General features: G+C 46.9%; 1 protein-coding gene across 6 annotated transcripts; it reads right to left on the reverse strand.

Moving 5' to 3' along the window:
* Positions 1-203: 203 nt before the first annotated feature.
* Positions 204-24,786, reverse strand: PLCD4 (phospholipase C delta 4). Of its 6 annotated transcripts, none has more exons than XM_043444881.1 (17): positions 23,462-24,020; positions 18,623-18,723; positions 18,330-18,488; positions 16,909-17,137; positions 15,665-15,794; positions 14,866-15,097; positions 8,842-9,043; positions 7,753-7,897; positions 6,808-6,960; positions 5,018-5,185; positions 3,645-3,801; positions 3,195-3,311; positions 2,786-2,958; positions 1,885-2,020; positions 1,409-1,558; positions 1,176-1,320; positions 204-334 (listed from the first exon to the last, which is right to left on the reverse strand). In XM_043444881.1, the coding sequence occupies exons 2-16, from the start codon at positions 18,642-18,644 to the stop codon at positions 1,214-1,216; spliced, it is 2,280 nt and encodes a 759-aa protein (XP_043300816.1). In that variant the 5' UTR covers positions 18,645-18,723; positions 23,462-24,020; the 3' UTR covers positions 204-334; positions 1,176-1,213. The 6 variants fall into 6 exon arrangements, 5 of the variants coding, with proteins under 5 accessions (XP_043300816.1, XP_043300817.1, XP_043300815.1 ...); XR_006265126.1 differs by lacking the exon at positions 204-334 and adding an exon at positions 618-970 and having other exon boundaries at positions 1,058-1,320; XM_043444882.1 differs by lacking the exon at positions 204-334 and adding an exon at positions 618-970.
* Between the last annotated feature and the right edge of the window lie 1,121 nt (positions 24,787-25,907).

Here is a 25,907-nt window from a genome sequence, read left to right on the forward strand (position 1 = left end):
CGCCTCTCCTTTGTCTCCTTCCATCTCTGCTGAGTGATTGGTTCTGAAACAGGACCAGGTCTATCTTCTGTCTGTCCTAGAGCCTGAGTCAGCCCTTGTCCTGCTCTTTATTTCCAAGTCCCTTTGTCTTCTGGTAGATGGAGGATTGCTACCCACTCAGCCTTCTCGTGGAAGCAGCTTTAATTCAGCATCATCCTCAGACCAGCTCAGCTGCTGGACTGGAGTTAAAGCACAGAATAGTGGAAGACAGACAGTTGGGGAGGTAAATCTCTCACCCAGAATTCTGTCGGTGCTTCACAGTGACTGTATCATGAATCATCTAAACTGGGACACACTGGGGAAATTAAAGAGAGTACTATTAATAATTATGCTGAGACACCAGACATAAAGCAAGACCATTCCAGGCCAACTCTTTAGGAGGGCTGGGAGCATGTAACTCTCTGTCTTCTCCTTTTACCCTGCCACTTAGAAGTCATACTTCTTACCCTTTCTGTATAGTGAATGTTGGGGGGCCTGGGAAACCCTATTTTCCCACTTTTTTCCTACCCCACCTGTCTTACCCAAATGTCCCCCAACCCTCATATCTCCTTGCCCAACAATAAGAGACCACACTCATGCCAAATTGAGAGAGAAGCTCTATTTATACTGGTGGCACAAGTGAGCGGGAGTCCAGTGGGGACTCTCTGGGCCATGCAGTGTTCTCTTGAGAGTCATAATACAGGGGATCAGATCTCCTTCCCCAGCCTTTGCCTGGGGAGACTTGAGGCTCAATTTGTCTTTCCCTTGGCTCTGGACTTTGAGGAAGTTAGGGGTGAGAAGTTTGGGTTTGGAGTTTCTCTGCCCCCAAGCCCTTCTTTGGATTTCTAGCTGCAATCTGCCTTTGAGCCAGAGTTGGTGGAAAGCACTGTCCTAGATCTGGGTGTGGTGTTGAGCCTATAACCAGAGGAAGGAAGGAATTCCAGTGTAGAGTCTGCAGAGGGAAAGGACAGGAATGATGCCAAGAGTCTTGTGAAAACGAAGAAAGGTAAGAGAAAGAAGGTGAAAAATCGGGTCCTACATTTACTTGCCAGGAAGGACCAAGTCATTTTGTGCCTGAAAAGGCATAGTCCAAAGCTCGAGTTTGTACCACTGTTTGCTTTCTGAAGCATCCTTCCAGGTTTTTTCATTTTTCTCACCATCTACAGCCAGTGAATCCACTACTCCTGTGGCCGCCTTAAGATTCAGCCTCCTCTAGCACTTCCTGTGTGCAGATGTGCACGAAGATGGAAGCTGGGTGAAGGCTGAGGCCGTCCTTGGAGAGCAGGTGTATGTGGCGGTAACCTGGGGGGTGGTTGGAGGGGTGGAGAGGACAGCATCAGGAAGACAGCCAGAGCTGGGGTGTGGGCCGGGAGAGGGAGGACCGACTCACCTTGTTGCATGCAGCTCCACGGCAGGGTGTACTGACCAATGAAGTCGTTTCGGGATTTCCAGTCATAGTCTTTCACCACAAAACGCAGTAGGGCCAGTTCAGGTACCAGGACCCGGAAGCACAGCGTCTGCCCCCAGTATGGATTAAAACCTGAGCCACGGAGGGTGAGTGAGGGAAGGGACAAAAGAACAGACATTGCTGAGTGCTGGTGAGTTGCTCACCCTGAGTTCCCTTGCTTCATTTTTAGAGTGGTCAGCACTTTACAGGTGAGGAAACCGAGCGGATAAGCAGTCTGCTTAGGTCACTGTAAGTGAGCAACCTAGCTTCAGACCCGAGTCCTCATCCTTTGTCCTGTCTGCAGTGCTTCCCATGGAGGTGGCAGGAGGGGTGATGGACTGTGCTTAACAGAGACCTGGACAGTGGGAAAACCCCAGCCTTGCTCCTCCCACTTTCCCCAGCACTGCCCAGCGTCTCACCATTGTTCTCCACGTAGCTGGTCTCTTGCCGGGTTGTGTCCGGGCGGACGCCAAAGATCTCCACTCTTACCAGGGGGTCCACAATGGACTGTTCTTTGGTGTCGTCCACTTTGGGGAGTTGCTGACCACTGATTACCTGCAACCAGGGCTCTGGAATCTCACTAGTTCCTGCTCAGCCCAGCCCCCCTCCAGCTCTCACACCCTGGGGGGAGGAGGAAGGCTGAGGGGAGGGGGAGACACAGGACCTTGCACTATACGCTTATGGTTTGCAAAACTAATTCTCATGGGTAATATATTTTCTTCTAGTACCTCACCTGCAATTTAAAATGCGTCCAAGTAGAAATTTAGTAAGGTCTGAAAGTGGGAAAGTTATGACAGCAACCCTTCTATAGCACTTACTGTGCCCTAGGCACTGTTGTCAGCACTTCAGATTAACGAGGAGCTTCCCAGGTGGCTCAGTGGTCAAGAATCTGCCTGCCAGTGCAGGAGATTTGGGTTCAGTCCCTGGGAAGATCCCCTGGAGTAGGAAATGGCAACCCACTCCAGTACTCTTGCCTGGGAAATTACATGGACAGAGGAGCCTGGTGGGCCACAGTCCATGGGGTCGCAAAGAGTCAGACAGGACTGAGCACACACACACACAGATTAATCTCAACAGTCCTGTACAGTAGGCAGTATTATTACCCCGATTTTGCAGGTGAGGAGAATAAGGTTAAGAAGTTTGCCAAACATTACATGACTAGTAAATGGGTTTGAACTTAGGCGATTGACTGCAAAGTCCACGCTGCCCCATGAGGAAATTTCCCTCTGTTACACTCTTGTCAGACCTAGCCGCCCCTGCCCCCCAGGCTCTATTTCAGCTATCCCAGTTTCTTCCCAGTGGCTTTTCTTTCCATTATACCTGGATTATGAGGGTCTGGGCTTTGAAAGGGCTGATGGGCCTCTCAGGGTGGAAGGAACTCTGGGCATCACGCAGGAAGTCTGGCTTCAACACATAGCCACAGCCAGCGTTCTGGCGGAAGAGCCCATCACACAGGTCCATCTCCAGCCCGGCTGTCTGCATGTTCATAGCCACTGAGGGCCCCAGGAGAAAAAAAGGGAAGAGTCACCTTGGGGGTCAGGCAGCCATCTTTCAGGGAAACCAGACCAAGAGCTTATTGGGTGTAAAAGGCCTGCTGGCAACACGGGAGAACATCTTTCTTAGCCCCGTGCTCCCCTTGAAGCACTCTCTGGCCCCACTGCCACCCAGGAACCAACTTCCCATCCATTGCCCTTGCACTCCCTCTTCCCTGTCCCTACCACTCCCTCACCCATCTGGCAGCCTGCATTCCAGAATTCCTGGGGGTTGTAGTTGGATGAATCCGTCCTCAGCCCACTGGGATATACTCTGCTTAACTGCCAGGTATTGTGCTGCACAAACTCATCGCCTGTAAAGGTGTGGGTACCGAGATGATAGTGAGTGGAGTGGACCCTCCTACTTCCTTAGTCCCAAGGGCCCCCGCCCACACACTTCACTCCTCTCTCCAGCATCTTCTAAGGCTGTGCCTGTCTCTGCTCCATGCAGACCATATCCCCCAGCTGTCTTCCCCCTAGAGCCTTGAATCCACTGTTCACCTCCTGTCCCCATACCTGGTCTGGGGAGTTCCTTAACTTCCTCCCGCATCCCTCTGCTCCCTCATCCTCTTTCTTCAAACTCATCCTCCTGCCCATCAGACCTGACTTGACTCATCCCATTTCCATCCCTCCCTCTTGGTCCTGACCAGCTTCCTTGATAAGGTTCTTGGCCTTGGTTTCAGAGAAAGATGATGTTTCATAGAAGTGGTAGTGCTCCCTCGAGTGATTGAAGCTGTAGAATGTGACAGCCTTCAAGTAGACAACCAGGGCAGAGAGGGCTGGACACAAGATGGCCTTGGGTTTCTGGAAAAGGAGAGAGAGGATGATAGAGTTGAGCCATTAGCAATCCAAGAGGGAAGAAGCCAGGGGCCAAGATCTGAACTTTCCCACCCAACCTAAGGCTCTGCCCACTGCCTCCCTCCTGCCTCACCTGCTTGGGTAAGAGAAGAAGCCCAGGCTTGGAAATAGGAGCCTGGGCCATAATCTGACAACACAAAGGCCGACACAACAGCGGGCACCTCACAACCTGAGGATGGGAATGGGAATAAAAGCAGTCTACGTATACTAAAGGGATCAGTTTCAGCCTCTGGGCTTGAAGGGTTACTGTGCAGGTAACATGTCTTTAATTTATTGTTGCTAAACAGAAATGTCATCCTCACTACCTCTCACCTTTTAAAACAAATTAATTTTTTATCAAAATGTACATGAGTCCAGATACATCAAGGTATGCAAATGGTCATGGAACTCACACCTGAAAGAATGTCAGAGTCCCAGAGTAACATCTATAGATTTTTCTCCTGAATTCCCATTTCCATCCCTGGGCATGGCAGCAGGTGAGACAACACAGCTCCAGCGAGAACAGGATAATAAGCTAGAAGTCATTCAGCTGAGCCAAGCAAGTGCACAAGAGAGAGAAATGCAGACTTCAAAGCAAGATCTTGGTGGTCCCACCATTGGCACCCCTTCCCCAACCTTTCATGCTCCTCCTCTTTGGCTATTTCTGGTCCCTTTTCAGACTCACCTTTGCCAAGAAACTTTCTAGCAATAAACCCACTTTAGTTGAGGTCACAGCAGTCACTCTACTAAGCCCTACTTACCTAATATAACAACACACATATATCAGTAGTTTTTGAAGTATCATTTAAAAAGACTGGGAAGTAGAACAAAGATGTCTCAGAAGTCACCTGGGAGACCCAGGAGAGAGCCAAAGAGGTGCTTCAACCAGAATGACTCTGCATATATCTATTTTGTGTACTGAGCTTCCATATAAAATTTCATTAAAAAAAAAAAAGAGCTCACAGCACAAAGAAGTTGGAAAGCCACTGCCATATGTCTGTATGTGGCAATCTATATGGTGATGCTGTGTATGGATTCTCATGCCTCTTGTCATTGGAGGCAAGGAGCATTTTGCTCCTTGGTTCTCCACCCTGCCTGGCTCCAGTTTCTTCACACGTGGGGTCTCAGCTTGTAGTACTGACTGATCAAACGCCAGAGCAGAAAGACCACCTTCCTGCCCTACCTTCTTTTTGTCCTCACCACGAGGGCTCAGCTCCTGGGGCTCAGACTCCAGCTGGGCCTCCAAGTCCAGCTCAGCCTCCTGCCCTGCCTCCAGGTCAGCCTCTGGCTCTTCCTCCTCTTCCTCAGCCGTTAGCTTCTTCCCCTTCACAAGGATCTTCCTCCGAAGGTCCTAGGGGACAAAAACAGAGGGGCCTGTCTGCCTCTCTGCTCCGGGCCCCTCCTGGGGGTCCTGCAGCTCCTATGCAGCTCTCACAGGACCACCTCAAAGGCAAAGGAAGCAAGTGATCGGAAGTTCCCACAGGAAGGCTACTTGATACACAGAGCAGGGATTTCTTATGGTTAAGCCAACCTGTGACATCTCTAAGGAAAGAAATACATGCGAACCCCCTACCTCACATTTGACACATAAAGATTCCTCATAGATTCAAGATTTATATGTAAAGAACATTAGAGTATTAGAGGAAGATAGAGAATCTTTCTGAATAGCCTCAAGGCAGGAATGCCTTTGAAAACTCAGAAGACATAAAAAATGATTGGCAGAGGTGACTACATAAAGCTTTAAAAACCTCTGTAAAGCAGAAGAGGCTATGAAGACAAAAAGAAAAAATAGACTACAAGGGGAGTTTCCTGGCAGTCCAGTGGTTAGGACTCCACATGGCTGTGTCCTGGTTTCAGTCCCTGGTTAGGAACTGGGTCATGCAAGTTGCAGTGTGGCCACTCCCCACCCCAATAGACTGCAAAAAAGTATTTCTAAAGCATTAATATCTTTAACATTTTTTAAAGTTATATATCAATAAAAATTATAAACTCGAATATAAAAAGTTTGTAAATATCAGTTAATTTGAAAGAATAAAACAGACCTTTGTTTTTTAAAAACTTGACTTTTTCATGTTTGCCATTACAAATCATCTCACTACTGGAGTTATTTGTAGTCATTCCCTTACACTGTTCAGTTGGAGTGAAATTTGGGTTTTTTTCTGCCCCTCTGAGGGCAACTTGACAATAATAACCAAAAATGTCAACATGCAGTTCTCAACCCAGCAATTTTGTTTCTAGGAATCCATTTCAAAGAAAGAGTAAATGAGCAAAGCTCTATGTACAAATGAAAAATTATAAACAACCTAAATGTTTACCATTTACTGGTTATTTTTACCACCTACTGGTTGAGTAAATTATGGTCAGTAACATAAAATACAATACTATAGAGCTGTTAAAAAAGAAAATATACATGAAAAGATATTTCTAATATATATAAAAGGGATAGAAAGGATGATCCCATTCACATTTTTTTTAATGTGACTATATATACATATATATGTCTATATAATTGTGTAAAAAATCAATAATGTTGGCAGCTGTTCTTGGAGAGGTTGAGATTATGGTGGGGGACTCTCCCTTTATCTTTGTAGAGCCTGTAATTATGAACTATCAGGGGAAAAAAATGAAAATCTTCCATTGAAAAAAGAAATATAAAGTAAATAAATGGTTTTAAATTTAGAAAGCTATATCTAGAATTTTATGTTGAATTAGATTTTTTTTTTCTTTTGGCCATGCCACTCGGCTTGCAGGACCTCAGTTCCCGGAGCAGGGATTGGCAGTGAAAGCTTGGAATCATAACCGCTAGGCCACATGGGAGCACCCTGAATTCGATTTTTTAAAAATTAAAGTTGTCTCCAAGAATATTAAAGAGCAAGATGGTCCATCTGAGGGTGAGAAGAAGGGAACAGGTGGGCCTGGAAGAAAGAGCCAAGGCCGGTAGGGAAGCCTGGGCTGGAAGGGCAGGGTCCCTACCTCGGGGGAGGGCAGCTGAGTGAGAAGCTGCCCATCCAAGGCTGTTGTCAGTAGCTGATCCCCCAGGATCTCTGTCAGATGGCGCACTATGATTTCCTGCTGCTCCCAGCTGCAGTGGTTCTCCAGCGACAAGATGACTGGATAGTCTGATGTCTGGTCAGGAGGGGAAGACACGCTGGAGCCAGAGTTCTGAGGCCTATAACCTTCTTGCTTCTCCAGCTCCACCCCCACCCACCACCCCAACACCCCACCCACTGCCAATTACTCAACTGAGTACCCTGATTGCCAAAAGTCCTCTGACCCCATGCCAGGCCTCCCAGAGATCTGCCTGGGTCTAGGCACCCCACATCTAAAAGTCACTCTTGGGACCCCAAATCTCAGATCTGTGCCAGGTCTGACCCAGGTCCTTCTGGGACCTTTGAGTTTTCAGGCTTAGAGTGGGAAAGCCAGGCCAGCGCCCCAGTCATGTTCACGTTACACTTTCAGACTTTCATCCCCAGATAGCTATTGTCTCCCAGCTCTACCCACCAGTTTGTTTCCTCCTCCACCCTCTCCCAGGTGGGTGGCAGAAGTTTTTAGAAGTAATCATTACCAGTTAGCAATTACTTCCATGACTACTACTTAACTAGTAACACATTCAACACTTATTATTATATAATAATCCCTTGATGTTTGCCTGATGCTTCACAATTAAAATCTCTTTTAAGTATACGTCATTTGACATCACCTAGGTCGGGAAGATCCCCTGGCAAAGGGAATGGATACCCACTCCAGTGTTCTTGCCTGGAGAATTCCATGGATAGAGGAGCCTGGTGGGCTACAGTCCATGGGGTCACAAAGAGATGGACACAACTGAGCAACTAATATTTTTACTTTCCCCTGCATCCCTCCCCAACCTTCAGATCCTCTCGCTAATCACCAGTATTTCCATCCCGAGGCTCCCACCTGGAAGGCATACTGTCCTATAGCGGCCACAACATCTTTGAATGGGATGCGGGAGGTCAGGGTGTGTCCGTGGTAAACAATAGGTTCCCCGCTTGGTCCATCCCATATATCCACCTCCACACAGCGGCACCCCCGCTTCAGGGCCCTGCAAGAACCCCACCCCCCAGGGACGGGAGGGGTCAAGGTGTGATCTTCCACCTAGGGACCCTCTTCCCTCTCTGGAGAGAACAGTGCTCACTGGCACTCACCCATTAAGACACCCATCAAGACCTTTCAATTTACATCTCCATGGACCCCTCTTTGTCTGCTGGGATACACCTGCAGCTCACACTGATCTCCACCCCGCCCTACTCAACAATCCTCCCTTAGGGAGCCATCACATACTGCCTTCTGTTGTTCTGCTTGTGTATCTTTATATGACACCTGAGTTATTCAGACTCTCAGTAAATTTACATTTTACTTCCTTACTAGGCTTCCTAGGGAAGTCGCACTTGAAGCGACTAATTCACCTGCTGGCATTACAAAGCTGCCTTGACTATTTGATCTAATGCACGGTTAATCACAATAAAAGCAGGTACCATTTATTACCTACTGACACATAAATTACCTTATTGAGTCCTCACAACAAGCCAGACAAAATAGAATAGTAATCATCTCTATGTCTCAGATAGGGAAGCTGAGGCAGAAAGAGGTTAAGTATTTGACCTCAGAGTACCAAGTGAGGGAGCTAGTAGATGATCTCAAATGGTCTGACTCCAGAACCTATGTTTTTAAATCCTCTCCCCTACTGCCTCCCATTTAACATTGAGTTTATTTATTTGTTCAAAATAAATCTGTCAGGACCTCTGGTGCCAAGGGAATTTCATGTCCTATGAAAGAGAAGCTGTGTTTACCCACAGGGTTTCCATAGCAGTCTCCTGCCAGTCTTCAGTATCTCCTTCAAGTCTCTCAGGGACCCAGGAATCCTCAGCTCAAATCCCCCCACAACAGTGTTTCAATTCCTGCAGTTCACTAACAATTCCCCTCCAACTTCCCACAGACCTTCCCATCTCATGAGCTGGACCCCTTCACCCCCCAGCCCCACAGCACCGTATGTATCCCTCCACGCTGCTCTGGCCACAAAGCTGGTCCCCCACCAGGTAGGTGTTGTGGGAGGAGTTGATGTAGTAGTGGTTCAGGGGTTGAGTCATGTCCTGGTAAAGGGGGTAGCAGGTCGGATTGAAGATGTCTCCGTCCTTCGAGCAGAGGTAGCCCAGGAAGCCGTCCATGCTCAGCACATGCCGCAGTTTGCCTGGGGTATGGAGTGGCTAGAGTGAGAAGCTCACAGCGGCAGTGCTCAGAGCACCCCACCCCTCTCCAGGGCCTGGCCTTTCAGATGGTGTCCACTCCCAGCCTCCAGACCCCAAAATTGCCCTATCCAGCTTGTCATTTCAAGCATCCCCATCCTCAGAGAAGATACAAAGGGAATCATTAAGATCATGCTAGTCCAGTGCCGCCCAACAGAACTCTCTACAGTGATGGAAGTGTTCTCTGGTCTGGACAGCCCAGTAGGATAGCCTTTAAATAAATAAAGTACTGAGCATTTGAAATGTTGCTGTGTGACCGCGGAACTGAATTACAGTTTTGTATTCACAGGAGATTGGCTCCAGGACTTCCCCCTTCCCCACAGCAGATACCAAAATCCATGGACGCTCAAGTGCCTTACACAGAATGGCATGGTACAGTCGACCCTCTGTATCTGCGAGGTGGCACCTGTGGATACAGAGAGCCGACTATAATTTAAATTTAAATAGTCACATGGAGCTCAGGGTTACCATGAAGGACAGCACAGTATTTAGTCCAAAGGACTAACTTCATAGATGGGGCAACCGAGGCTCAGAGAGGATCAAAGTCAAAGACTTGTTAGTGACAAGACCAAGGTGCGTGCATGCATGCCAAGTCGCTTCACGACTGAAGACTCTTTGCGACCCTATGGGCTGTAGCCTGCCAGGCTCCTCTGTCCTTGGGATTTTCCAGGCAAGAATACTGGAGAGGGTTGCCATGCCCTCCTCCAGGAGATCTTCCCTGGGGAAGATCGAACCTACATCTCTTACATTTCCTATATTGGCACAGGGGTTCTTCACCACTAGCGCCACGTGGGAAGTCCCAAGACCAAGGTACCTGTGTGTTATGCCCTGGGCTGTGTAGCTACTGCCTCCCATGGCCTGAGGGTTTCTTGAGCATTGCTCTGTGCCAAGGACATAGCATGCAGCATCTCCCTTAATGCTCTCACCAACACAATCAGGTGGATATAACATTATCTGCCCTGTGAGGTTAGGTAACATACCCAGGGTCACATTTGTGGTTGTTGTTCAGTCGCTCAGTCATGTCTGACTCTTTGCAGCCCTGCAGCATGCCAGGCTTCCCTGTCCTTCACTGTCTGCCAGAGTTTGCTCAAACTCATGTCCATTGAGTCAGTGATGCCATCCAACCATCTCATCATCTGTCGTCCCCTTCTCCTCCTGCCTTTAATCTTTCCCAGCATCAGGGTCTTTTCTAATGAGTTGGCTCTTCATATCAGGTGGTCAAAGTATTGAAACTTCAGCATCAGTCCTTTCAGTAAATATTCAGGGTTGATTTCTTTTAGGATTGACTGGTTAGATCTTGCTGTCCAAGGGACTCTCAAGAGGCTTCTCCAGCACTACAACTTGAAAGCATCAATTTCAAGGCGTTCGGCCTTCTTTATTGTCCAACTCTCACAGTCGTACATGACTAATGGAAAAACCATAGGTTTGACTATACGGACCTTTGTCAGCAAAGTGATGTCTCTGCTTTTTAATTTGCTGTCTAGGTTTGTCACAGCTTTCCTTCCAAGGAGCAAGAGTCTATTAATTTCATGGCTGCAGTCACTGTGAGGTGGCGCCAGTGGTAAAGATTCTGCCTGCCAATGTAGGAGACATAAGAGGCTCTGGTTTGATCCCTGGGTCAAGATGATCTGCTGGAGAAAGAAATGGCAACCCATTCCAGTATTCTTACCTGGAGAGTTCCATGCACAGAGGAGCCTGGCAGGCTACAGTCTACAGGGTTGCACAGAATCATCACGACCGAAGTGACTTAACACGCACACAGTCACTGTCTGCAGTGATTTTGGAGCCCAACGAAATAAAATTTGTCATTGTTTTCACTTTCCCCCTCTATTTGCACAAAGTGATGGGACCGGATGCCTTGATCTTCATTTTTTGAATGTTGAGTTTTAAGCCAGCTTTTTCACTCTCCTCTTTCACCCTCATCAAGAGGCTATTTAGTTCCTCTTCATTCTCTGCCGTTAGAGTGGTATTATTTGCATATTTAAAGTTGCTAATATTTTTCCTGGCAATCTTGATTCCAGCTTGTGATTCATCCAGCCTCGCATTTCACATAAGATACTCTGCATGTAAGTTAAATAAGCAGGAAGACAACATACAGCCTTGACATACTCCTTTTCCCAATTCTGAAGCAGTCGCTTGTTCCATGTACAGTTCTAACTACTGCTCCTTGTCCTGCATACAGGTTTCTTAGGAGACAGGTAAGGTGGTCTGGTATTCCCATCTCTTGAAGAATTTTCCACAGTTTATTGTGATCCACACAGTCAAAGACTTTGGCATAATCAATGAAGCAGAAGTAGATGTTTTTCTGGAATTCCCTTACTGCTTTCTCTATGATCCAACGAATGTTGGCAATTTGATCTCTGGTTCCTCCGCCTTTTTTAAACCTAACTTGTATATCTGGAAGTTCTCAGTTCGTATACTACTGAACCTTAGTTTGAAGGATTTTGAGCATTAAAAACTTGCTAACATGTGAAATGAGTACAATTGTGTGGTAGTTTGAACATTCTTTGGCATTGCCCTTCTTTGGGATTGGAATGAAAACTGACCTTTTCCAGTCCTATGGCCACTGCTGAGTTTCCCAAATTTGCTGATATATTGAGTGCAGCACTTTAACAGCATCATCTTTTGGGATTTTAAATAGCTCAGCTGGAATTCCATCATCTCCACTATCTTTGTTCATAGTAATGCTTCCTAAGGTCCACTTGACTTCACTCTCCAGGATGTCTTGCTCTAGGTGAGTGACCACACCATCGTGGTTATTGAGATCATTAAGACCTTTTGTACAGTTCTTGTGTGTATTCTTGCCACCTCTTCTAAATCTCCTCTGCTTCTGTTAGGTCTTCACTGTTTCTGTCCTTTATTGTGCCCATTCTTGCATGAAATATTCCCTGATATCTCCAATTTTCTTAAAGAGATCTCTAGTCTTTCTCATTCTGTTGTTTTCCTCTACTTCTTTGTATTGTTCTCTTAAAAAGGTTTTCATATTTCTTCTTGCTATTCTCTGAAACTCTGCCTTCAGTTGGGTATCTTTCCTTTTCTCCCTTACCTTTTGCTTCTCTTGTTTTCTCAGCTATTTGTAAAGCCTCCTCAGACAACAACTTTGCCTTCTTGCACTTCTTTTTCTTTGGGATGGTTTTGGTCACCGACTCCTGTATAATATTATGTCACATAACTAATAACTAATAAGTGAAGGAGCTGAGATTTGAACCCAGGGAGTCAGATGTCAGAGTCTGCCTTACACTGCTGGACTGTGAAGTGTCTCACTGAGGATAACTTTGCTACAGGGGAGACAGCTTGACTCTCATGCCTAGCTTCCTCACTCCAGGTGTGACAAGGCCTGGCGATGGTAGAAAATGGCAAGAAGTTGGGCACGAAGTTTCATTCTTTCTATATTTTGGCCATCAGGGATCAAATCCATGCCCCCTGCAGTGGAAGCTCAAAGTCTTAACCACTGGACTGCCAGAGAAATCCCACATAATTTCATTCTTGACTGTAATGACTCAAATTACAAATTACTAAAGTCTATAGCTACCAGGTACTTTTCATGTGCTTTATTTCATTTGATCACCAGCTATTTTACAAATGAGAAAATTGAGCCTCCGATAGGTTAAGTGACTCAGTACTCCGTAAGAAGCAGAGTGGGGACTTGAGCCCCTGTCTCTTGACTGATACCACACTTTGCAGCCACAGTGTTGTTGTATCTGATAGTCAAGTGAAAAGGAAAGGAACTCCAAAAAGGGTGGATAGAATAAATGTGGGGCTTCCCAGGTGGCTCAGTGGTAAAGAATCTGCCTGTCAGTGCAGGAAATGCAAGAGACAAGGATTCAATTCCCGGATTGGGAGGGTCCCCTAGAGTAGGAAATGACAACCTACTCCAGTACTCTTGCCTGGAAAACTCCATGGACAGAGCAGCCTGGTGGGCTACAGTCCATGGGCCACAAAGAATTGGACACAACTGAGTGACTGAGCATACACACAGGCAGAATAAATGTAACGATGTATGCTGGATTCTGCATTGGGAATAGAGGATCCTGTCTTAACCCTTCAACTTCCTCTTCTGTTTAGTTTTCTGAAAAGATTGCTTCACAGCCCCTTTCTTCTCTGAGCACCCACATAAATCTGGAATCAGTGATTCCAACACTTTGTTTGGCTCCAGGGTCCATGAGCGTAGTGTCCTTGTCTGATGTACTCCTGTGTCTCTGTTGCCTACCATTGGTCCTGGCACGTTACAGGCACTCAGTGAGCATTTGCTGAAGTAGTGAGTGAATGAATGAATGAATGAAAGGGAATGAGAGTTGAGACCTAAGAAACCTGGGTCACCTGTCCAGCTCACATTCCTCTCATCTCTTATCCTCATTCTCAAGAGAGGCACCAGGTAAGAGTCAATGATCTGGCTTTGAATTGCAATTCCTCCTTTCATTAGCTGTTGACTTTGAGCAAGTCACTTAATTTTTCTAAATCTCAGTTTTCCTCCTCTGTACAACTGAGTTGATAATAGAAATCCACTTCCATGGGTTGTTGGAAGGATTAGCAGAGAAAAGGCATGTAGAGATATCATCAGCACATTATGGGATGCTTAGCAAAGGCCCAATAAAGATTATTGCTTTTGATTTACAAGGATGTAGTGAGTACTAAGGGCTTCCCTGGTGGCTCAGATGGTAAAGAATCTGCCTGCAGTGCAGGAGACCTGGGGTTCGATCCTTGAGTCAGGAAGATGCCCTGGAGAAGGGAATGGCTACCCACTCCTGTATTCTTGCCTGGGAAATCCCATGGACAGAGGAGCCTGGTGGGCTACAGTCCATGGGTTCGCAAAGAGTCGGACACAACTGAGTGACTGAACTGAACTGAACTGTGATTCTCCAGGCCAGAATACTGGAGTGGGTAGCCTTTCCCTTCTCCAGGGGATCTTCCCAACCCAGGGATCGAACCTAGGTCTCCCACATTCCAGGTGGATTCTTTACCATCTGAGCCACAGGGAAGCCCAAGAATATTGGACTGGGTATCCTATCCTTTCTCCAGTGGATCTTCCCAACCCAGGAATCAAACTGGGGTCTCCTGCATTGCAGGCGGATTCTTTACCAACTGAGCTATCAGGGAAGCACTCTTTTATTAATAATGTAAGTTTTTCATGCTCTGCAGGGAATGAAGGGCAGGAAGGTGTCTACTAAAGGGGCAAGGAGAAGGTTTGAGGGCAGAGAGGACATATTTTAACTGCTTGTTAAGAGCTAAACGATTGTCTACTTCATCATCCCCCTCAGCCAGGGACTGACTAGTTGACCAGCTCAGGGACTTAGGACTCAAAAACCACCTGGGGAACTTGGAGAAAGTCCAGGAAAGGGCAGAGAGCCAGCACTTAAAGAGACAGCCAACAGGAACCATGAAGGGAACTAAAGGGAAAGGAATCATATGCACTAGAGAAGAAGCCAAAAGTAAGAGGAGCAGGATTTTATGTTTCCATTGAGGACAAAAGTTGATATCAGGAAGAACAGTTTGAAAGTGAAGGATGAGAAATATGAGCATGGTAGAGGAAAGGGGACTTATGGAATGTTCTTCCTCCTAAGAGATAAAGCACTACAGAGGAGACTCCTGTCTTATGTGGGCAGGAAATGCTTTCTCCTTCTGGAGGAGTGATTGAATGAGATGAAGATGATTGGGAAGGGGGTCTGGGTAGGACTGAATTTTCCCTTAGTTAGGCAGAAGGTTAGTTGTCTCTTGGTCCCCCTATCTGGCCCCCATGTGTGGTGCCTCACCACCCTAGTCCTCTTACCACTTTCTGAAGGCTCATAGCGGTCGATGAGTTCCAGAGCAAGGTCAGAAGCCTGTTCTCCTTCCTTCTGCTCCTCTCGGAGGAAATCCACAAATTCCAGCAGGGTCAGTTTCTGCCCATCAGATGAAAACTTTTCAAACAGTTCCTGCACCTCTGGACGCTGAGTCAATGACTTATAGAACTCTACAAATTCTTCTCCCTCCAGAGTCCCAGACTGGGATGTGTCTGCTGTCTGCAGAAGAGGGTTTAGAGGACAGTAAAAAACCCTTTAACAGCAGATGTTTCAGTTTTGACTTTCCCTGTAAGGGCGATATTATTGATGGAGCCAGGGAGGCTTCCACAGAACTCCTGACATTTAGTTTTCATAGGAGAAGCCACTACAGGAAGTAAAAAGCAAAATTTTGGCCATACCATTTGCTACTGGAGAAAAATTTCAACTAGAAAGAATTAAATGCCCCCAACATGTCCCTAAAAGATCAGAAGATCCCTTTTTCTATTTACTCACATGCCAGTTGGAGTTTTCCACTGTACTAGGCACTTGTGAAATCCTGGCCAAGGACAGAGAGGTCCCTGAGGTCTGATGTAATAACATGTTGTTATTTACCTTTCATAAGATTATGAGTCATCTTTCCAACAAGACTGAAGGGTAAGAACCATGTCCTACCCACACTTCCCAATGAACCTGGCATAGCAGGAGAGATTCAACAGCTGTGTGTTGCTGGAGAGGGTTGGTGGACTTCTGGCTAAGGGAGAATGTGGCCTTGGTTGGCTTCTGCTAGCCTTTCCCCAGAAGACTCACCTGGAAAAGCTGAAAGGCATATTCCTGGTCCATTTCCACATTCATCAGGTGCAATAACCGTTGGACCTCTCCGAAACTCATCCGACCATCCTGGTTTTTGTCTCCACGCTGGAACCAATCACTCAGCCATCCAGGTCTGAGTCAAGGCAAAAGCACTGAGTATGTGTTTGTGTGTGCAGATGTGTGTGCACATTCATCCGTTGACATCTGCTCCCCTGTCTTTTTTGCCAGTCCCCTCCCCAAAGCCAATTCATTTTCCACATTAGCTTCTGGAATAATCTCCCCAGAGCACCAATCTATCTTGCCCCTGCATGGCTCAGGTGCCTTTGAGGACTTCCCTGTTGCCTGCAGAAAGAAGCCCAACTTCCTTAACATAGAAATTAAGATCTCCTTCACCCCAGTGATCTGGCCCCAAACCAGCCTTCTCAACACAGAAATGACTACCTTGTACCTCAGACAGACTCAGCAAGCCCCTGCTCACTGATGTCCCAGCTCTTCAGCTTCCTACCTCTGGGCCTTTATTCATGATGTTTCCTCAGACATGAGTGCCTTCCCCTCCTCTTCCCTTCAGTTCAAATTCTACTCATTTTCAAGGCTCAGCTCAAATGCTGCTTCCTCCCGAAGCTTTCTCATGACCATCTCAGCTAGAAATAAGTATTTCTCCTTCCTTTGAGCACCCACATATCAGCTAAGTACTGTAATGCTGGTAAATTAAATTATTTACACAATTCTGTTTTCTCTGCTGACTAAAACAATATCTGAGTCTCATTAATCTTTGTATCCCTAAAGCCTGGCATAGTGCCTCTTACATTCTGCTTAATAGATGGTGAATAAATGAATGGGCCAGCATAGAAGGTGAATACAGTCTAGGAAACTTGAAGTGAGTTGATTCCACTAACCCCTCTCAGGCATTGCTCCCCATCCCTATGGGAGTTAATGCCACTGGGATCTTCTGTTCAGCTCTCAGGATCAGCATCTAGTTTGCCTCTCATGGTCCCTTTACCCAATCCTGGGGGCCCTGATTCCTGTCCAAACTCTGTGTGACTCTGCCTGTACCATCGCAGGCCTCCATTCTTCCCTCAGTATCTCAGCCTCACATCTGCCCAAGCTGTCCCTGGCCACCCGCCCCATGTGGACTCTCAGGCCCCTCCAGCCCTGGGCCCCCTCCTACTTGTCCCTAGCCCTTCAGCATCTGGCTCCTTCAGTGACCCCTGGATTCCACTCTGACTCCATCCTGCTGATACTGGTCCAGCCTCTCCTGTTGGTCCATGTTGGTGACAAAGCTCACCAACAGCTGGAGCCCCTGCATCCAGGTCTGGGCTTCCTGGACGCTGTTGGCCACCAGGTCCAGGTTGGAGCGGCGGCCATGGAAGACGATGGTGAAGCCCTGCTCCAGGGGGAACTCCTCTGCCAGGTTGCGCAGCAACTCAGACTCGTGGCCCTCACGTACTGTGTCCACGTCGGAGATTGAGACTGCCGGGGAAGAAGTGAGTGGGGGGCCTTGAGCAAAGGGTCCGTCAAATCACAGCAGCTGAAAGCCAACGACCAGTACTCCCCCTTCTTCTCTCTGAAACCACAGGAGGAGGGACCCCAGCCTCCACAGACTAAAACCCCCAGAGCCTTAGTACAGGGAGATGCAGATTCTTGGAATTCAGATTGCCACATGAGTCGTTTTCATAGCAGCATGACAAGGGGCCTGTGCTGGGAATGGCAAGACCTGGCTTCCAGTCACCAACTGGCAGTGTGACAGGGATGAAAATGACATAGCGCCTTAGCGTCCTAATCTTAAATGAGGGATGGTCCCTTCCATGGCCAATCCACATGGTGACCAATTACAAGAGGACTGGCGGGGCTGACAAGTGGAAGCACACTTGCAGGATAGAAGTTACACCAAAGCATGGTGCACCCAAATTCAGTTCTCTCTTTCCAGGTTTGAGGGCTTCCTCTTTCCAGATGTCTGGAAGGGAGCCAGAGAAATCCTTCCCCCCACTTCTTCAGCTGGGGCTGGTATAGATCATAAGCTTTGGTTATGTCTCTAAAGTAGATTCTCTTAAGTGAGTCCTGTGATCACATTTTTAGAGGGATCATAAAGTGGCCAATGGGAGGCACACTGTTATGACACACTTACGATATTTAGAAATATTCACTATAATGGTTAACACATTAAATTCATCCAGGTTTCAGGCCTCATGCTAGGTGGTTTATATACATTAACTTCTTGAGCTCCTGTAATATACTAGGCTATTTAATCTTCATTTTATAGATGAGGAAACTTATATTATCTTAAGTTAAATAACTTGTCCAAAGCCACTCAGCTAGAAATTGGCAGAGCCAGTACTTTAATCCAGATAGTTGGCTATCCGAGATCATGCTATAATAATAATGATGACGATGATAGTAATAAGATAAAAGCTACGATTTATTGAGCCTTATTATGTGGCAAAGACTCTTCGAAGATCTTTGCATGCCATAACCAATTTGATCCTTGTAACACCCTGAAGAGGCTAGTACAGTTATAATTTCCATTTTAGAGGCTCAGATAAAGACATAAAGAGACCAGAGCAGAGCATGTCATAAGACACTGGTCCCTTCTTTGCCTTCAAGTTGCTGGGCCTGAAGGGTCCTATCCACCCACATGCCCACCCTGGCTATCCACATCACTCACAGCTGGGCTTGGCCCTGCCTCCGGCCTGCCGGGCATGCCAGACTGTCATGCCATCGTCCTGAAGTCTGAAGAATCTTAGCTTCTTCCAGCTTTTGGACCTCACCTTGCGCATCACTGTGCCTTTCTGCATCAGCAGCAGATCTTGATTGATGGGCAGCCCTGAGCCAGGAGAAGCAGGGACTGAGTAGCTGGTGGGGAAGGTGGAGGGCCCAGGAGGAGCTCTGGAACAGGAGTCCAGCCTCCTCCGTGTCTCTCAGATGTCTCCCCAAGCCCTCTTCTGCAGGGGTACTCACGGCCTTGCAGCAGATATGCCATCACCCACTGCTTCACCAGCTGATGCTAGAGTCACAGAAGGAGCGAGGAGCAGCAAGAGGCTTCAGGTTAATTTTGAGGTCTTAGAGTAATAGATCAAGGGAAAAAGAGAAGGAAATTAGTGTTCCTTGACGGCCTGCGGTGTGTCAGCTACTTCATCTACATAATTTGTAGCTCTTCACTTCTAATTTGAGTTTAGTGGTTGAGGCTTAGAGAGGCTAAGAAACTTGTCTCAATCACACAGGGACTCGGAATTTAAACCCAAATATATCTGATTTCAGAGTTTCTGCAGTTTCCCACAGCCATCTCCGACAGGGTCAACCCAGGGGTTTCTGCCAAACACCCTCTTCTTTCCCAACACCCTACAATCCACGAGGTCACGTTGACCACACCTCTCTCAGTTCCCCATTATTAGGAATCACCGACTTGCTGGCTGCCCCCTTTCAGAACTGGGAATCTCTCTGCATCCTAGCCTTCCCTTCTCCAAGCAGAAGCATCTCAGCTTCCCTTCCAGGAGCCCTCTCCACGCTCCGATGTGGATCCTCCAGCTCTGGACAGGCTAGGCCAGAGTATTTCTTTTGTCTCTTTTACCACACTTGGTGCTACGCCTTGCTAAATAAGCCACTTCTACCTTCACATGATAAAGTATAGCTCATACGCTTATTCATAATAGTAGTTCTCACAGTTTTAATGGACCAGATAAGTTACAGTCTCAGAACTGCATGTTCAAGTTTTCTTTACCTACTGAAAGAGAATTTCTACCGTTAAATGTGTGCTCATTTAGGACTGGTTAACTTATCCTAAGAGCTAACAACAAACTTGCCTTGACAAGAACTAGAAAATTTGATTTGTGGCCACTTTGATCCTAGCTTTGTGCCTAGAAGAAATAGAACTCAGTGCTTAAACCAAATCATGCTGAAACTGGCGAAGTCCACGGAACATAAAGCTTCATGCTTTTGTTATAAGCAAAGGATCCACACTTGAAGAAAAATGTTGTGGGTTTTAATTAGTAAGTTTAAACTTTAAAAAAAAGTCTTTCTGGCTGCCCTTTGCAGCATGTGGAATCTTAATTCCCCAATCAGGGATGGAACCTGTGTCCCCTGCAGTGAAAGTGTGAAGTCTTAACCCCTAAACTGCCAGGGACGTCCCTGAATAAGTTTAACAATTTGTCAGTGGTGAACATCTTAAAAAAAAAAAAAATGGAAAGAATCCTTAAACTAATTATTCAGTTAGTCCTCCATTTAAACATCATGTAGTTCAACTCCCTACATTTTACAAATGAAAAGCAGAAGTCCAGAAACATGATGTGACTTGTCTGAGGTCACACAGCATATTAGTGCCCCATCTCCCTTAAGTAGGAAGAGCCTGTAAAGCCACCCAGGGTGACGGTCTTCAGAAATGATGTAGAGGTCACTGAAATTACAGCTCTCCTGACTGAAGGACCTAGAGAAGACTATCCAAAGGAGTGGGAATGTGCAGGAAACCAATCTGAGTCTAAGCAGAAGAGATAAGGCAACTCTCAGGAGAGCAAGAACACAGCTTCAGTCCCAAGAGGGAAAGGTTTTACTGGCTGAGGCTGAATGTAGAAGCCTGGGTGAGACCAGAGGAGACCTCTGGATGGAAGAAGGAAGGAAAGAAGACAGGAAAGCATCTCTGCTTTGCTGGGTGGTGTTGCACAGTTTGGAATCCAAGGTTTGCAAAAGTTCTGTGAAGACTAAAAAGTAACAGATCTCCACTAAATGTCTTAGAGTTTCAGACTCTAAGAGGGGTTGGGGTCAACCTGGGGCTGAAGTCTAATCCCCTTTGCCAACATTCTGCTTCCTCTCTCCTCTGAACTTCTGGGATGGGTGGGCTTTGGCCCTGGGAGAAGACAGAATTACCTTCCCTTATGGCTGTATCTGGGAGCCTCACCACGATGTCCTGAGACATGGGAGGTCTGAGAACAGTCCCAAGCACAGGGACACCCCTGCCTCGTCTCAAACCAGACTTAGAAAATGATTTTATACTCTTTTGTCAAACTCTTTCAACCTCACAGCTTGGCGTGCTCTGCTCCCATTCCTGAGTCACTGTTTTAAAACTGTACCTAGGTGACATGTGGCCGAGAGAGGGCTAGGTTCAACTCAGGGAGCCACAGGATGTCAGAGCTGGACTTCATTTTGTAGAAAGGGGACAGAGGAGCTCTTTTCTCTGCCATCCTACTTGTGATTGAGTTTGTGCCTCACCATGTCTTCTCACAAGACTTTCAGGATCAGGTGACTCCTGACCATGACAAAAAGCAGAATCATCCCATTCCATTCATAGATTCCAATGAAAACAGGTAATCAGATACAACTCCAAGAGAAAACACTGGAGAAGAACCACGCTGGCTGTATCAGAAGCCTCACATATGAAGTGGCACACATTTATCTTGTGTTAAGGTTGTACGTTAACCAACCAGATCACAGAACACCACCAGTGTCTGAACAAGTCACAGGGGAGACAAGAAATGCTTGGCTCCCGGTGCTTTCTGTTTCCCCACCATCAGTCTATGCAGCTCAGTAATAAATATGGGAATCCTCTTGTTAGCAAAAATAAAGGGGACAGAGGCTAGCTGAACTGCCAGTCACCTAATGAATTAAGTGGCAGAACTGGGGCTAGAACTGAGGTCTCCATTTGACCAACTCAGAGACCTCACCAAGACTGCTCTTAGAAAAGGCTTTCTCTAGGAAGCTGATGAAAGCAGAGCTAAGACTCAGTGAGGGACATTGTTCTCCCTCCCCGCCACCCCATCATTTTCTGTTCCTACCATATCCCACTCAACAGCCTTTCTTTTCTTTCTTCCCATTTTCTTCCCCTTCCCCCTCTTCTACCTGACCCCTTCCTTTTCCTTTCTTCCTAGCTCACTCTTCCCTCTCCTGACCCTCCCTTTGTCTTCCTATTTGCTTACCTAAGTCAGCCTCTCTCTGCTCTGGACTTCTCATCCTTCTCCTCATCCTTTCTCCTCATTCCTCCTTGCTCTTTTGTTTCTCCTCTAATTTGCAATGGCTCAGATTCTCGTCCCCTGAAAGGTGCTTGAGACTTTGGTCCAGGAAGGGGGACCCTTGGGGTGGGATCCTGAGTAACAGATCCTTCTGCTCAGCTTCATTTTCCCCTGTATCCTAGGAGACTTACTAAACAAACTGCCCAGAGAATGCGACTTAGAACCTAGGTGTTTTAGGTCTTGGTGATTCCTCTGGCACCTGAAGGTGGAATGGGGACAGTGGTCACAACTGAGGCAGGTACAGTTTGGAGAGGAGGGAAAAAGGATTTGGGAGTGGGAGCAAGAGAAAGAGGCAAGAATCAGAGGATAATGACTGAGAGAGAGGTTGGGTCTTAACTGTTTACGCCTAGGCACATATGTGGAGCTCCCTGAGGATACAGACAACTACCTCTACAATACAGATGAGAAAATAGACACACAAATAGGGCAGGAAGTGGCCAAGAGTTGCCAAGCAAGATTTGGTCCTCAACTGACAGGTGGCTTCATGTCACCTGGAGATGGACTTTGGTAGAGTTGCCAGTGGCTTATAGTGGAATTCGAGGTGTCTACAGTCTCTCTGAGGGCAGGAAGGAAGAGAATCATCCTGTCTACTTTCTTTCTTTGGAGCAGGATTATGACAAACCTGGTTCTTATGAAGAGGACGGAATGGCTCCAGTCACAGGTCATAGCCCTCAGAATGTTAGAGCTTGAAGACTCATACAACACATTAATCTAGTGGTTCCTGGTTATATCAATGTCTCCTGTAGTGTCTTAAAATAGAGATTCCTTAGCCCCACCTCAAATCTTCCAGATCAGAGTTTCTAAGGATGGGGCCCAGGAATATTCATTTTTAACAAGTGCTCCTGAGACACAAGCAAATCTAGGGAACCCTCTACTCCCTCCCACAGTAGATCAGGAAGCCGTGGTCCAAAGTCACAGAGCTAGTTAACATCAGAGACAGGACTAGGAGCGGGTACTCTTCCCAATATTTTTTTTTACAATGCTTCCCCAAAAAGGCAGCTTTATTTAAAGAGAAGTTACAGTAAAAATGAAAGAATATTTCCTGTGCCTAAAAAGATTCTGTTGTACTCTTGCGCACATCAATTTAATGTTCTCATGGACGCCTGTGAATCAATCAGATTCATTCATGCCTCCACTCATCCCATAAATATTCAAATGCCTCCTTTTTGACAGCACTTGGTCAGACCTAGGAGGCAGCTGGAAATAGGTCAGACTGAGTCCCTGAAGTGTGAGTTGTTGTTTTGGTCTCAATACCAACTTGTCTGAAAATCATAGTTTTTCGGTTCTGTAATCCTTTCCATTAGGCCTCTCTTTCATGCGCACCGACAAAGTACCCTGGATCGTTGAGCAGGCTAAGAATGAGGCATAGAACTCAAACCCTGGCTCTTTCCAAGGAAGTCTCACAACTCTCTGCCTATCGTCAGGGGTTTCTGCATCCCCCGTCGGTCTTGGCCAGCTCTCATGCGGTAACCCTCCACAATCTGTTAATGAATTTGTGCTGAAGCATGACTGCTCCAGGTCTCTCTCTTCCCTTCCTGGGGTGGGCTCACCACTTAGCTGCACAGTGGCAGCCCTGGGTAGCTAAGAGGTCCTCATATAAAAAGATGACTGACATAGCTAGTAGGAAAACTCTAAGTCCAAGTGCATAAACTAGAGAAAACCAGCAGGTCCATAAACCTGTTCGGGCAAAGGAGTCCAGGGTACGATTTAGTCAGGGCAGATAAGCATGTGGAGGGCACGGGCAGGGACTTGGGCAGGTCAGAGCTAGGAGCAGAGGCTGGTCAGAGCCTCCAGCCCTTACCGTGGGCAGGAGAGCCGTCCTACGTCTGAGCTCTGGGATGCTCTCCGCTGTGGGGCAAGGAAATCCAGTGGGGCTCCTTTGCTCTTCTTGCACTCACTGGCTTCCTCCCCTCTTCTGCTGCAGTTTGCTGCTGTCGCTGGCTGACTTACAGCCAGATGGAGGGAGTGGGGTGGGGAGAGGTGTGAGTTCTCTCCTCAGTCCAGCCCATCCAACCCTTAAAGGCCCAGGATACTGGTCAGTGTGAGGGAGTCGTGGGGGTGGGGTGGGTAGAACAGGATTGCATCTCCAGGGAGGAGGAGCCTGTCTGCCCTTCATCTCCATGCCAGCCCTCGCTGACCTCAATCTCGCAGTAGCTCTCAGAGCGAAATCCAAGGAGTATCCGAGTGGCAGTGCTCCATGAATCACTGCTTTTCATTCTGGTTGGTTTCTCTCTGCATGTTGTACAGCTGTCTTTGCCCTTATTTCACCTGGCTCCCTTCCACGGTGTCTGTTTCCATTGGCCTGCTCTTGTGTCTCTGCCTCCTGCCTTGCTGAGCACTCAGCCTAACTTTCTGGCTTAGGAAAAGGAGAAAAAATACGGTGGGAAAGGGGGAAGGTGACAAAAGGAGGAAGAATGATTTTAGAGTGTAGAGGGGAAGGTTGGCATTTCTATATATATTAGGTACCTGCTGAATATTGAAGGAATGTATATACGAACGTAGGAGACAATGTTTCATATATTCATTCATCCTACAACCGTTTGCTCAGCATCTCCAACAGGCAGGGACATATCTGTGTGTTTATAAAGGTACATGTAGAAATGAAGCACATTCACAGTGTATAAGGATCAAAAGCAAAAAGAGGAACACAAGACTGGAAAGCCATCCAGCTGGGAAAGCAAGGTAATGAACTTCTTAAAGTGTGTATAAATAGGCAGCGGAAACAGACACCAAGATTGAGGAAAGGGGGCCAAGTTAGGAGAGGAATAGGGGATTGTTAAGGGCTTTATTATGGCCCCATACTTAACAGTGAGAAACGGAGGCCCAGGGAAGTTTTAGCAATGACCTGGACTCACAGGTCAGAGCAGAGACAGCCATTCCCTTACACTCTCCCCAGCACTGTGAGCTGGGACCTACTTTTGCTCTGCGGGGTATGGCTCTTTTTGGATCAGTGTATGACGGAATGGAGCTGAGGCTAGGGGCACAGCTCTGTATTTGGACTTCTCTGGGGTCATCTTCCAGTGAGTTATGTCTTAATCACAGGCAGAGGGAACTAACTGTACAAAGTGGAGTCATTTCTGAGTGTGCTGGGACCTGGCTGCCTCTCGTGGCTCCTCCAAACATCACTCAACTGCCTAATATTCTACCATTAGCGCTTATTTATAGCTAAACCTTCAGTCCCATTAAAATAAAATCCTCCTGAGTGATTCCCATAAATGTCAGGATAGCAGTTACTTTGGGGAGGAGAGAGGTGTTGTGGTGGGATGGGGCACGTAGCTGGCTTCTGAAATAGCTGGCCAAGTTCTGTTTCTGGTCCTGGGTTGCTGATTAGGGTCTTCATAATAACTTATGAAGCTATACATTTTATGTAGTTTTCTATAGCTTTGTTATATTTTACAACAAAAGGGTTTCATGTTTTAGTAACTGTTAATTTCTGAAGCCTTACGAGTCTCAAAATTTATACCTAAGTGGAGTTTACTGCACTGAGAGCAGGTTTTAATAAAGGAAAAGGAGTATGCAGGTAGTAGAGGCAGAAGAGGGAAGGCCATTCCCGGGGAACAGGAAGGTTAAGAGGCATTAAGGTTTAAACTGCTGATTTCATATGTTACTTCAGAGAGGCCATTTCCCATGCTTGTCTTATTCTCCCGTTTCCACTCCTCCAACATTGTCCTGTCCTTACTTTTCCATCCTAGCCCTTCTGCACTCCCCTTCTACACTCCAGGATTTTTTTTTTTTTTTTTTTTTTTTTTTTTTTTGGCTACTTTGGGTCTTAGTTGCAGCCTAGGGGATCTTTGCTGCATCATGCGGGATATCTCTCGGATTCTCATGATCATAATCTCACGATCTCTGGTTGTGGCACATGGGCTTAGTTGCTCCACAGCATGTGGGATCTTAGTTCCCTGACTAAAGATCGAACCCAAGTACCCTGCATTGCAAGGCAAATTCTTTTTTTTTTTTTAATCTTTGGTTGCACTGGGTCTTCGTGGATGTGCATGGGCTTTCTCTAGTTGCAAAGAGCAGAGGCTACCCCTGGTTGCGGTGTGCAGGCTTATGGTGGTGGCTTCTCTTGTTGTGGAGCACAGGCTCCAGGCAGGAGGGCTTCAGTGGTTTCAGTTCACAGGCTCTAGAGCACGTGGGCTCAATAGTTGTAGTGCAGGGGCTTAGTTGCCCCGTGGCAGGTGGGATCTTCCCAGGCCAGAGATTGAACCCGTGTCCCCTGCATTGACAGGTGGTTTTTTATCCACTCA

This window comes from Cervus canadensis, chromosome 24 (assembly GCF_019320065.1).
Source record: "Cervus canadensis isolate Bull #8, Minnesota chromosome 24, ASM1932006v1, whole genome shotgun sequence".
In the NCBI taxonomy this organism is placed as follows: Eukaryota; Metazoa; Chordata; class Mammalia; order Artiodactyla; family Cervidae; genus Cervus; species Cervus canadensis.

Excerpts from the sequence above, each read along its gene's own strand:
- PLCD4 (XM_043444881.1), bottom strand. The coding sequence starts at position 18,644 with ATGGCATATCTGCTGCAAGGCC. Across the intron at positions 9,044-14,865 it reads CTATGAGCCTTCAGAAAGTG|GCAAACTGCGGCATGTGCTG; the intron begins GTAAGAGGACTA and ends TCCATACCCCAG. Across the intron at positions 2,021-2,785 it reads CCCAGACCCTCATAATCCAG|GTAATCAGTGGTCAGCAACT; the intron begins GTATAATGGAAA and ends CCCTGGTTGCAG.